The sequence below is a fragment of the Lynx canadensis genome, chromosome C2 (assembly GCF_007474595.2).
Source record: "Lynx canadensis isolate LIC74 chromosome C2, mLynCan4.pri.v2, whole genome shotgun sequence".
NCBI classification, from domain to species: domain Eukaryota; kingdom Metazoa; phylum Chordata; class Mammalia; order Carnivora; family Felidae; genus Lynx; species Lynx canadensis.
Genome location: NC_044311.2, coordinates 87,695,136 through 87,707,179, shown reverse-complemented (window position 1 = coordinate 87,707,179; position 12,044 = coordinate 87,695,136). Strand labels below are relative to the sequence as shown.

The 12,044-nt window shown below is 40.8% G+C and overlaps 1 protein-coding gene across 2 annotated transcripts; it reads right to left on the bottom strand.

The window, feature by feature from the left end:
• Positions 1 to 2,590: 2,590 nt before the first annotated feature.
• RPL35A (ribosomal protein L35a) lies at positions 2,591 to 6,724 on the bottom strand. 2 transcript variants are annotated; one of them, XM_030330527.1, is made up of 5 exons: positions 6,686 to 6,724; positions 5,899 to 5,943; positions 5,545 to 5,697; positions 4,389 to 4,533; positions 2,591 to 2,661 (listed from the first exon to the last, which is right to left on the bottom strand). In XM_030330527.1, exons 2-5 carry the CDS (start codon positions 5,907 to 5,909, stop codon positions 2,638 to 2,640), a joined length of 333 nt encoding a protein of 110 aa, XP_030186387.1. In that variant the 5' UTR covers positions 5,910 to 5,943; positions 6,686 to 6,724; the 3' UTR covers positions 2,591 to 2,637. The 2 variants fall into 2 exon arrangements, with proteins under 2 accessions (XP_030186387.1, XP_032450634.1); XM_032594743.1 differs by lacking the exon at positions 6,686 to 6,724 and adding an exon at positions 6,642 to 6,678.
• Positions 6,725 to 12,044: the final 5,320 nt, after the last annotated feature.

Here is a 12,044-nt window from a genome sequence, read left to right as displayed (position 1 = left end):
CTGAACTGGGACAGTCATTTAACAGGAACTGAATATTGTAAATTACCATGCTAGGAACTGTAGGGGTAGGAAAGAAAAGCCGTAAGAATGTACAATTCACTGGTAAAGATCATTTACTCATTCATGGGTGGGGCATTCTACCAGTAATGGCTCTTTACCGAACATCTATCATGCCAAAACTAGTGGAACTGGGATTCCAAACCAAATTTATTACGTTCAGGACATGTGCTCTTTCCACTACAAGATCACAAAAAACTTCAAGTTCCTAGTTTTAACAGTAGTGTTACGTTGGGGGGAGGCTGTTTCAATGATCCAGTCAACAAAATGCTAGCCATTCAAGCTCATTTCTCTGAAACATGTAATTTCTCCAATGGGAACTTTTGACTTGAGAACTCTGCACCTACCAAACCTCAATATGGGAACAGAAAAACATAAAGCACCCTCATTTACAAGTGCTGTATTATTAAAGAGGATGAATTTGCATGCATGACTGTCTTGTCATTACATTTACTCAGGTCATCCTAAGGATTCTCAGCCTTCTTTCTTCTTTGCTCAATTGCCCACCACTTGTTTATCCACTTCCATTACTCTATCACCTATCCCACCAGAATACCATATTCACTTAACTTAGGTGATAGCCATCAGGAGGTTTCCTCTCTTCTGGATGCCTAATCCAGACCCAAGTATCCATCTGCCTTCCTGGACATGTTTCATAGCAGAGTACCCTATAGCTTCCTCAAACTCATCATTTCCCTTCACAAAACCAATCTGGTTCCCCAACTTTACAAATGCACTATTACCCACCCAGCAACCAAAGCTAGTACACCTTACCCATTAAGACTCAACTCATCTTTAAATTCTCCCAAATCCTTAGTACAGTACACAAGATCTTGCATAATCTGGCATTTCTTTGGTTTCTACACACTTTCCCAATTATTGCCCACATAATTTTCAGTTCCACTACATAACCCAGTTGAAGGTTTCCTCAAATGCCTCCTGCCTTCACAAAAAATCATGCCAATTTTTCCCAAAATACCTCCCCAAGCATTTCTTCCTGTACCCAACCACCCCAAGTGTAACAAGTACATGACACAAAGTCAGTAGTTTTAGATTATATTGCTGTTTTTCAACAACTAAATCTCACTGGAGGTCTGAGATAGGTACTTCCTGCCATTGACCTGAGTTTCCAATGTCAATTTCCTTAGGATTCTAATAACCAAATTGTGACCATGAAATGCACTGCTTAGATTGTGAGGAAAACATGATTAACATTGGACCCAGACTGCATCTGACCCATCCACCTCTTGCCTTGAAGCCATACTTCCCATATAAGGCCAAATGATACTGGCAGTACAAACACAAGGCCATTTCTGTGAAACCTGAGATCTTCCTTCTCAACAGCAACTTTGGCTTGACACCTTTCTTAGAACTGCCATATGCTACAAGTGCCCAATCCTTTCCTGCATCATCTCCTTCAATGGCTTTTTCTGACCCCACCACCACCCATTTTTTGGCACACTAATTGTTTTTTGGCAGGTTTCTTAGGGAACCCAAATACAATTAAAAACTGTAAAAGGGACTGAGTTTGACCAACTCCAAGTTTCTTGTTGATATTTTCAGTGGAATGTCAAGACAATGGTTAATAAAAGGACTAGCTAGCTGCTACCCCAACAAATTTCTACAGCCACCATACTACAAACTGATGCTTTGGTTCAAACTTGTATTTCAACAATTCAGAGATTTAAAATATCCTGCAGCCCTAGTTTAGTTTCCTTTTGTCTTATGCTCACATCTCTCAATCCTCCACTTTACTACATTGAAACATGGAACCAAGGAAAGCTACACCATCGAGGCAATAACCACCCCCCCCCCAAAAACCTTCCTAAGGCATGTGTTGCTATTTTGATATTGTTAACTTACACCTTACCAGTCAAGCGTTATACACTGGAATGTTTTATCTAGTCACAGATCCAAAGGATATCTCATCCCTGCCGTGCTGCCAAATACCATCAAAATAATCTTCAGGTTCTCCCAACTACCATTAAGTCACAAGTTTCCCAACCAATCTATCTTGAACAACTACATACATCATAAGGTAATTTAGAAGGCCATCAAAAATAATTTTAAGTTTCTTTCATGGACTCTCAATCTAACGAGGAAGGCAGTTAGTTGTATGTAATAAATGCAGTACCAAAGGTGAAATAAACTGTTATGGGCAAGAGTTATAGGCCCATTTTATAGGCTTCCAGTGGAAGCCTGGAAAAGTGTCACAGTATATATTTGTACTGGCTAATATTTGTGTCTTCTGTCCTTCCTGGAATACCCTATGCTCCAGCACTTTACACCTTCAAGATACTCCTTCCCAATGCCTCTGATCAAAGCTTACTCTGCCCCCCTCCCTGACCATGTAAGGCCTTGTATGAAGATACTCATATCCTATCCTCATTAAAACCCTATTGTCTAAATCTCTGTAATTGCCATCACATAGAACTCCCTAGCTTCCTTGTACTCTGAAAATGCTGGATAACTGCCACCATTTAAATAGCAACCGAATTTAGGAAAAAGAAAATTTTAAGCTATTTAACAAAAATACAAGAGAACAAATCTACACCTTTATTTATTTACTTTTCAGTTAGTTTAAATCCTTGAGGGGTACAGCATCTAGGAAAAAAAAAAAGAAAACACGGTGTTCATTAGATGCATGTAATATATAAATTTATAAAAGTTATGAGTACAATAATATGGATAAATCTCCCATTGTCCCATTACTCATCTCTAAAACAGATCCAATGACTTATATTCTAGTGGGAACAGAACTAAGTTTTTTTTTTTTTTAAGAACTAAGTTTTTATAGTGATCTAGATGAACACTTTGTACTGGGAGCACTGAAAAGCCATTCAATTTTGCTTCTTTTTTTAAGTTTATTTATTTTGAGAAAGTGCAAGTGGGGGAGGGGCAGAGAGAGAAAGAGAAGGAATGAAAATCCCAAGGAGGCTCTGTACTGTTAAATCTGATCCAATGCAGGGATCAATGTGGGGCTTGAACTCATGAACCACGAGATCATGACCAAAGCCAAAGTCGGACACTTAACAGACCAGCTGAGTCACCCGGGTGCCCCCAATTTTGCTGCTTCTAGTAAGATTAAAAAACTTCCTGAAGAGAAATCTCAAGGTTCAGCAGGGTTCAAAAGTAACTTTCTGACCCCAAGAATATTCCCATGTCTACTCAAAATGAACACTAAAGAAAAGAGGAACTACTTTAGAAAATCACAGCATCCAAGGGTGGCTGGATGGCTCAGTTGGTTAAGCGTCAAACTCTTAACCCCCATGTTGGGCTCTGCATGGATAGCATGGAGCCTGCTTGGGATTCTCTCTCCCCCACTCACATTCTCAAATAAAAAAAGGTCTCTCAAAATAAAAAAAGGGAGGGAGGGATGCCCAGGTGACTCAGTCATTAAGCATCTGACTCTTGATCTTGGCTCAGGTCATGATATCCCAGTTCATGAGTTTGAGCCTGTGGGGCTTTAGCGGGGAGTCTGCTTGGGATTCTGTCTTTCCCTCTCTCTGCCTCTCCCCTGCTTGTGCTCTCTCAAAATAATTAACTTATAAGAATTTCCTTAATAACAGGGGAGGGGAGGAGAGGGGAAGGGAGGACCACAGCATCTGGACTCCAAGACTTGAACCGAAGGCCTGGGACCTAGAAACATAAGCATTGGTTTTCTTCTGTAAGTATTAACACCTATTTTATACAATTTTTTGTTTATTTTTGAGAGAGAGAGAGAGAGACAGAGCAAAAGCAGGAGAGGGGCAGAGAGAGAGGGAGACAGGGAATCCAAAGTAGGCCCCAGGCTCTGCTCTGAGCTGTCAGCACAGAGCCCGACGGAGGGCTCAAACAGCGAGGTCATGACCTGAGCTAAAGTCAGACGCTTAACTGAGCCACCCAGGCACCCCAGTAACACCTATTCTACCAAGACTGTCATGTGAGCGTCTACTTTCTACTATAAAATAAGAATAGTAACACCTATTCTAACAAGACTGTCCTTATAAAGAGATGGGAATATTATGAATTATGCCAGGAAAAGGTAGTCTTCTAACAACTACTTGTATCCAATAAGTCTTTGCTAGAAAATTGTTTATATAAATACTATCCCACCCCCTACAGCTTTGGCAAAAATCTGAAACCTAGATGTAATCCATTTGAACACTCTGCTTTCACTTTCCTTCTGATGCCAAGAAATCTGATGTTTCTTAATACATCCACACAGTAGCTACTGATTTTGCAGCACAATCCATTGGTAACACTTTAAAATCACATTAGTCTTTAGAGGTCAGAGCCCTACCCTAACCTTAGCTGGACTCATGTGTCATATTGCTAATAATTGTACTTACCACACGGATTCTGTGGCCAATGGCTTTAGCAGGAAGGTTGCTTCGGAATTTGGCACGAACCATGCCACTGTTTCCATGAGCACGAGTTACTTTTCCCCAGATTACTCTAGTTTTATTCGGTTTGCCACCAGGAGTCACTGTGTTGCTAATTTTAAAAGGGGAGAAGAGACATGAGAAATGAGGCAACCAGTCAAATGTAATACAAATTCAAGATGACCTCTACACCAGTGGCTCACAAAAGCAGTTAACCACTAAGTCACCTGAGAAACTAAAAAAGCCTGGGGCATCATTCATGCAACAAGTAATTGAGTACTTACTATATGCCAGATGCTTTTATAAAATCCCTTTCAAATAATGAGGTAATAACATGTCAGCCTGTTAATAATTGCAATATTTACAAAAAAAAAAAAAAAAAAGCAAAAGGGGACTAGTGTGAATATATTTGTGTGTCTGAAGAGGGGGAAATTTCTTTGCTAATTTTAAACAGCCAGGAAAGGCCTTACTGAGAAAATAACACTGAACAAAAACTGTAAGAACAGCCTGTGTTAAAACCTGAGAAAGCTGTGTTCCCTGGTTTGTGGAAAAGCAAAGGAATGGAATGAATCCTAGCTAGGTTAAGAGTAGAACTAGGGAGTCCTGAATGCCTCCTTCATGACCTTTGCTTTTACTAAATGACACGGAAAGTTGGAATCTGAGCAATGTAGATGATCTGAATTATAATTTTAAAGGATCAATCTCGTTGCAGGAAGAAAGGGAGGGCAAAGATGAAAGCCATGTCCCCAGACTTCAATTGGTGTGAAACAAGTTTAAGAACCAAAGCTCTAGACACATTATAAGCATGTACATAACATAAATTCAAGAAATCAACAAAAGTAATTAAGGTACACGGAAAACTGTTCTCTAACACCTTAAAAAGAGCCTAATATAAGAGGCTGGTTCCTTCCTTGAAACAATTAACAGTTGTAATTTTTCTAAATGTAGAAGATACCTAAATCCAATACTACCTGGACAATAACATCCTTCTATAACCTCCAGCGAAGCTACTTAAAGATCCAAAGTGGAAAAAACAGTACCAACTTTTATTACTCTTCTTCGAACAGGAAAACAAGACAAACCTTAACGAAAAACTTAAAAGGTATTAATACTATAAACTTACTTCTTTGCTTTGTACACATAAGCACATCTCTTGCCTAGATAGAATTCAGTTTCATCTCGAGCATAAACACCTTCAATTTTAAGAAGAGCTGTGTGCTCCCTCTGGTTCCGGAGACCCCGCTTATAGCCAGCAAAAATGGCTTTGGACCACAGCCTAAGACAAAATAGAGAGTAATAAGTGATTAAAAGGTCTCACATTTCACTTCACCTGTAAGATCTGACTTGTAAGGAGCCCTACTTAAAATCTATTAGCAAACATCTAGTTTTTTTCCCATTAGTTTTAAGCTCACGTTTATGTTCATGCCTAATAGACAAAACACTACAAATACAAAGCAATTAAATTTAAAACTTGTACCTTCCAGACATATTTGTCGTTTCAGGAGTCCTGTTCCCAGCAGGCCTTAAACAAACAAAAAAACAGTTTAACATCTTGCAACGCACGTTTTCCACCCAGTCCCCTCTCCTTTCTTAAACCGGTCAAATTCCTTTTTGCACAGCTTATCACGTGAAGAGTATGGGGTAACGTAATGATACCATGAACTCTACTAGAAGCACAGTCGGGCAAGACTTACCAGCCTGAGAATGCCTGATAACGGAGCAAACTCCAAAATGAGGACTAAAACGAAAATGCCAAGACTGTACAGTGAAAGAAATAGATCCCGGAAACTCCAAAAGGAAGCCCTAAAAAAATTCATGCCACGATCAGTAGGAAAAAAAAATAATGAAGCTCGAGAAAGCAGAGAAGCACACAGAAAATAAGATTAAAGCCTCGCATGGGAAAGAAAAGCTGAGGAAGAAAGGGAGACTGTAGACAACACCAGGTTTGGAGTGGGAACACAGAAAAAGAACGCATACTAAAGGAGCCACTGCCTCAAACGGGGGACCGCATATGAACAAAATGCATCTATTACTCCGCTGAGGCCCAGGAAGCAACACAGATTACGGGAAGGCGCGTTCTCCGGGCGCCCGGGGACCAATACCATCAGCCCCGCATCTCCTCAATCCTGTCCTCTCTGTTGCTGGAATCCACAGAAATCACTAGCTGGCAGAGTCTCCGAGGGGCACCAGTGCCTTGCCGAGGCATACCGTTGAGCTCACCCCCGCTTATTTGCCCCCAAAGTTCGGCAGCAGAACTCGCTCACCTCCACAGGTCCCAAGATGGCGGAAAGAGAGAGGGGAGGTCCCACCGCGTGGCCTTATGGGATAAACACCTCTCCGCCCCGCCCTCAGTTAGGCATCGTCCGCGACCGCCAAAAAAAAAAAAAAAAAAAAAAAAAAAAAAAAGGCTTCAGTTGCCTTCGGACTGAAACAAACCACATTCAGAAGCACTCTTACAGTTCCCTCCGTCTTTTCATCTTTGTAAGCTGCAACATTTATTATTTTGAAACAGAGTAAGGCAAGATGGTAGCCAGCTGGAGGAGGAGAAGAAAAGGTCCCCCAAAGCTGAGCGTTGCCAGGGAAACACTATAGCTTGGTTCCATAGGTGGAAAAAGTGAAGCTGGTCTGGAGACTATCTCCCCCCCTCGGGTACCCCAGATTGTTACGCCACCGTGGGGGTATCTTTCCCGCTTACAGTAGAGGAGTAGGGAAACAGCCTCTCGGATCCTAGCGTGGAAGAGAAAGGCCAGGAACACGAAGGCAGGAACTCTTCTCTTTATGGTTTTCCCCCTTACTCCTTTCCTCCTACTCCTTTATCTCTTTGAAGAAATGACCTAAGTTTTTAACCTGCATCCTTCGTTTTGACTACAGAGTGAGTAGGACTGCCCTGAAAAGGCCTTATTGCATTTTAGGGAGAACTCATTCAGCTGCCAAACTCGTGGGGCGCGCAGCACCGTGCCCACACGAATGGGGTCTTCAGTAAATACCTGCAGACGAGAATGAGATAGATTAGTGGATATCACAGATTTACACTGCCTAATTATTGCACATTTACTTGGATTTCCCTATGGATGCATTCGTTTATTCAGTAGTTTATTGAATGGCTACTTTTCACCAAGCTTTGTTCTTGCCTCGGAGGACACTGCAGTAAACAAAACTACAGAAGTCTCTGCCCTCATAGACCTTACATCCTAGAAGAGAGAGCAAGACAATAAGCAAGTAAAATATATGGCACATTAGAAGGCAATGTGAGAAAAATTTTCTCTATGGAGAAAAAAATTAAGCAGGGAGGCCATTGTAAAGAAGGCTTTTACTCTGAGAAGAGAAACCATTGAGGGCTCTATAATGAATGACTCAATTTGACTTACATTTTTTTTTAATTTTTTTTTAACGTTTATTTATGTTTGAGACAGAGAGAGATGGAGCATGAACAGGGGAGGGGCAGAGAGAGAGGGAGACACAGAATCTGAAACGGGCTCCAGGCTCTGAGCTGTCAGCACAGAGCCCGACGCGGGGCTCCAACTCGCGGACAGTGAGATCATGACCTGAGCCGAAGTCGGTGCTTAACCGACTGAGCCACCCAGGCGCCCCTGACTTACATTTTAACAGGGTCACTCTGTTGAGACTGAAGGGAGCAAGGGCACCAGCAGGGAGAACAACTAGGATTGTAATGATTCTGATATATTATGGCATGTAGACAGGGGTCATAAGTACTGGAATTCTGAATATGTTTTAAATGTAACACTGACAGGATTTGCTGATGGGTAAGAAATGAGAGAGAACAGTAAAGGATGACTCCAAAGTTTTGTAAAATAGATATCTGTAAATCATGTTTAAAATCAGATTCTCTCTTGGGGCGCCTGGGTGGCTCAGTCGGTTGAGCGTCCGACTTCGGCTCAGGTCACCATCTCGCGGTCCGTGAGTTCGGGCCCCACGTCGGGCTCTGTGCTGACAGCTCAGAGCCTGGAGCCTGCTTCGGATTCTGTGTCTCCCTCTCTCTCTGCCCCTCCCCTGTTCATGCTCTGTCTCTCTCTGTCTCAAAAACAAATAAAACATTAAAAAAAATTTTTTTTTAAATAAATAAAATCAGATTCTCTCTTAAATACATCAAGATAGGGTGTAGGTACCTTATAATTCACTTCCTCCATCCAGTTTTCTCTGTCCCAGAAATCTACTAAAATCCCGCCCTGGGAGGAATAACACATTAAATGTGAGTTTCATTTCTTTGTTCATTCATTCACTCTGCAAATACTTATTAGGCTAATAGTGAGTGTCCTTGCCCTGGTTCCTGCTTTCAGGACGCTTAACAGTCCAGTGGGGAGAAATGACAACATTACAAAATGTGAAGAGAGCTCTGCAGGAAAATAAGAGTGCAGTGAGCACTTAAACAAGGGAATCCTGATCCAGGCTGATGAGTCAGGGAAAGTGTCACGTGCAGAAGGCATTTTTCAAACTGCATGTGATGGCCGAGTAGTAGATTGTGATTATAATACTTTTTAGGCAGGGGTGCCTGGTTGGCTCAGTCAGTAAAACACGTGACTTTTAAAATGTTTATTTTGTTTTTGAGAGAGAGAGAGAGAGCGCACGCACACTTGCATGAGCGGGGGAGGAGCAGAGAGAGAGACACAGAATCCAAAACAGGCTCCAGGCTCTGAGCTGTCAGCACAGAGCTTGATGCAGGGCTTGAACTCATGAACTTGTGAGATCATGACCTGAGCCAAAGTCAGACGCTTAACTGACTGAACCACCCAGGCATCCCTAGACATTGTAACTTTTTGTTTTATTTTATTTTTTATTTTTTTAAAATTTACATCCAAATTAGTTAGCATATAGTGCAACAGTGATTTCAGGAGTAGATTCCTTAGTGCCCCGTACCTATTTAGCCCATCCCCCCTCCCACACCTCCTCCTGTAACCCTCTGTTTGTTCTCTGTATTTATGAGTCTCTTCTGTTTTGTCCCCCTTCCTGTTTTTATATTATTTTTGTTTCCCTTCCCTTATGTTCATCTGTTTTGTATCTTAAAGTCCTCATATGAGTGAAGTCATATGACTTTTGTCTTTCTCTGACTAATTTCACTTAGCATAATACCCTCCAGTTCCATCCACGTAGTTGCAAATGGCAAGATTTCATTCTTTTTGATGGCCGAGTAATACTCCGTTGTATATATATACCACATCTTCTTTATCCATTCATCCATCAATGGACATTTGGGCTCTTTCCATACTTTGGCTATTGTTGATAGTGCTGCTATAAACATGGGGGTGCATGTGTCCCTTCTAAACAGCACACCTGTATCCCGTAGATAAATGCCTAGTAGTGCAATTACTGGGTGGTAGGGTAGTTCTATTTTTAGTTTTTTGAGGAACCTCCATACTGTTTTCCAGAGTGGCTGCACCAGCTTGCATTCCCACCAACAATGCAAAAGAGATCCTCTTTTTCCACGTCCTTGCCAACATCTGTTGTTAGCCATTCTGACAAGTGTGAGGTGGTATCTCATTGTGGTTTTGATTTGTGTTTCCCTGATAATGAGTGATGTTGAGCATTTTTTCATGTGTCAGTTGGCCATCTGGGTGTCTTCTTTGGAGAAGTGTCTCTTCATGTCTTTTGCCCATCTCAAGGTTGTGAGTTCAAGCCTCATCTTGGGTATATAGATTACTTAAAAATAAGTAAATAAATAAAATACTTTTTAGGCAAAATATGACAGAATCAAAAGTATGAGAATGTATAACACATGTTAATGGTTTGTTTTTATGAAATTGTTTTATGAAACTTGTTTCATATTTGCACACATATATATATTTTATATATTTGTGTGTGTATATATGTAATATATTAAAAAATCTATGTACATAGGTCATAGCATCAGTCAGTATTGCCCTGGATGGAAACAGTGATAGAGTTCAGAATTTAATAAAAGGTCTGCTTGCAAAAATGTTGGCAGAAGTGAAACTATAAGGGATGATGCAGCCCCCAGGGACATAGGGCAGAAATATTTACCTAAGCCCCCAAGAGAGGGCAGGGAGATGATTGCCTGACAGGTGCCATGGTCTCTGATAGAGAAACAGCCAGCCAATGGTGATCCATCAGGGAGGGAGCTAGGAAGATAAAAACACTTGATCTCACCTAAAAATTGTGTACTGCAGATTCAGGCATGGATTCCGTGAAGGAACAACATCTAAACGCAAGAGGGCAGCTGTTGCAGCATCCAGTTCATCTCAAGAATTTCAGCGATTAGTCACAACATAAATGTTCTGGTTAGAAAAAAAAAAGGGGGGGAGGGGTGGGCAGTGCCAAGTAAATATCTGAACAGGAACAGAGCAGGGCCAGATCATGCAGGCCTTATGGGCCAAGTTTAGCATTCTAGCTTTTATCCTAAGGCAATGGGAAACCGTGGAAGGGTTCTAAGGAGAAACATGATCAGATTTTCAATTTTAAAAAATTGACTTTAATTTTTTAGATTTTCAGTTTTTCATTTAAAAAATATTGCTTCCAGTTTGGGGGCTGTTGGAATTGTTCAGGCAAGAAACAACAGCCATGTCCAGCATAGTGTTGGGGGATACAGAAAAAGAAGAAAGAATCCACAGGACTTTGTGATGGCTTGGATTGGGAAATGCTGGTGTCAAGATGAACGAGGAAGCAGGAATGACTCCTAGATTTCTAGCATTGAGGAATGAAAAGCCAGAACAGCATGAACACACTGACTACTGCATTAGCATAGTCCTATCTTACTTGCGTGAAGCACATTTACCTATGGCCCAAACCTAAAAGAGGAAAAATAAACAACAACAACACAAAAGAAGAGCCAAATCTCCTTAACACCATGATACTTTCTCCTAAGAATGCCCTTGTACCAGAAAATTTGGCTAGTTTGGAGTATCCTGTTTTCAGTTTACATAAAGATTCTATTTTACGTTTTCATTTTTGCATATGAGACTTCTGTTGTGTGAGACATACTTGTATCATCCTTGTAAAAAATCATATTGGAAACTTACCATTCACTATTCATTCAGCATAGAGCAAAATTCTCCATGGGATGTTCTTATTGTAAAGCTCATTTAAGTGGAAAGGATTTTGGCTTATGGAATGGTAACATCTTGATAGTAATAGTAAACTACTTTCAGGATTTTCAGGATTAATGCAGCTTTTCTAAATACAATCTCAAGTATTCTAAGTCCAGGTGCAATAAATTTTTTTGTCTGACAGATCAGAAATTAATTGATCTAATTAAACATTTCAGTAAGCAGAATAACATAAATCTATTCTACAAATATTGCCAATTAAAATCAGAATATAATAAAATATGAAAACCATGTTGTATATTAATTTACCATAAGAACAAACTCAAAGATTTCATTTATCAGTAATTTCTTTTTTTTTTTTTTTAATTTTTTTTTTTCAACGTTTATTTATTTTTGGGACAGAGAGAGACAGAGCATGAACGGGGGAGGGGCAGAGAGAGAGGGAGACACAGAATCGGAAACAGGCTCCAGGCTCTGAGCCATCAGCCCAGAGCCCGACGCGGGGCTCGAACTCACGGACCGCGAGATCGTGACCTGGCTGAAGTCGGACGCTTAACCGACTGCGCCACCCACGCGCCCCATTTATCAGTAATTTCATTTGTCA

Bases quoted from the DNA above. Each gene is read 5' to 3' on its own strand.
- RPL35A (XM_030330527.1), bottom strand. The intron at 4,534-5,544 runs GTAAGTTTATAG...TTTTAAAATTAG, and splicing joins TATGTGTACAAAGCAAAGAA to CAACACAGTGACTCCTGGTG. The intron at 2,662-4,388 runs GTAAGTACAATT...TTTTTTTCCTAG, and splicing joins TTGGCCACAGAATCCGTGTG to ATGCTGTACCCCTCAAGGAT.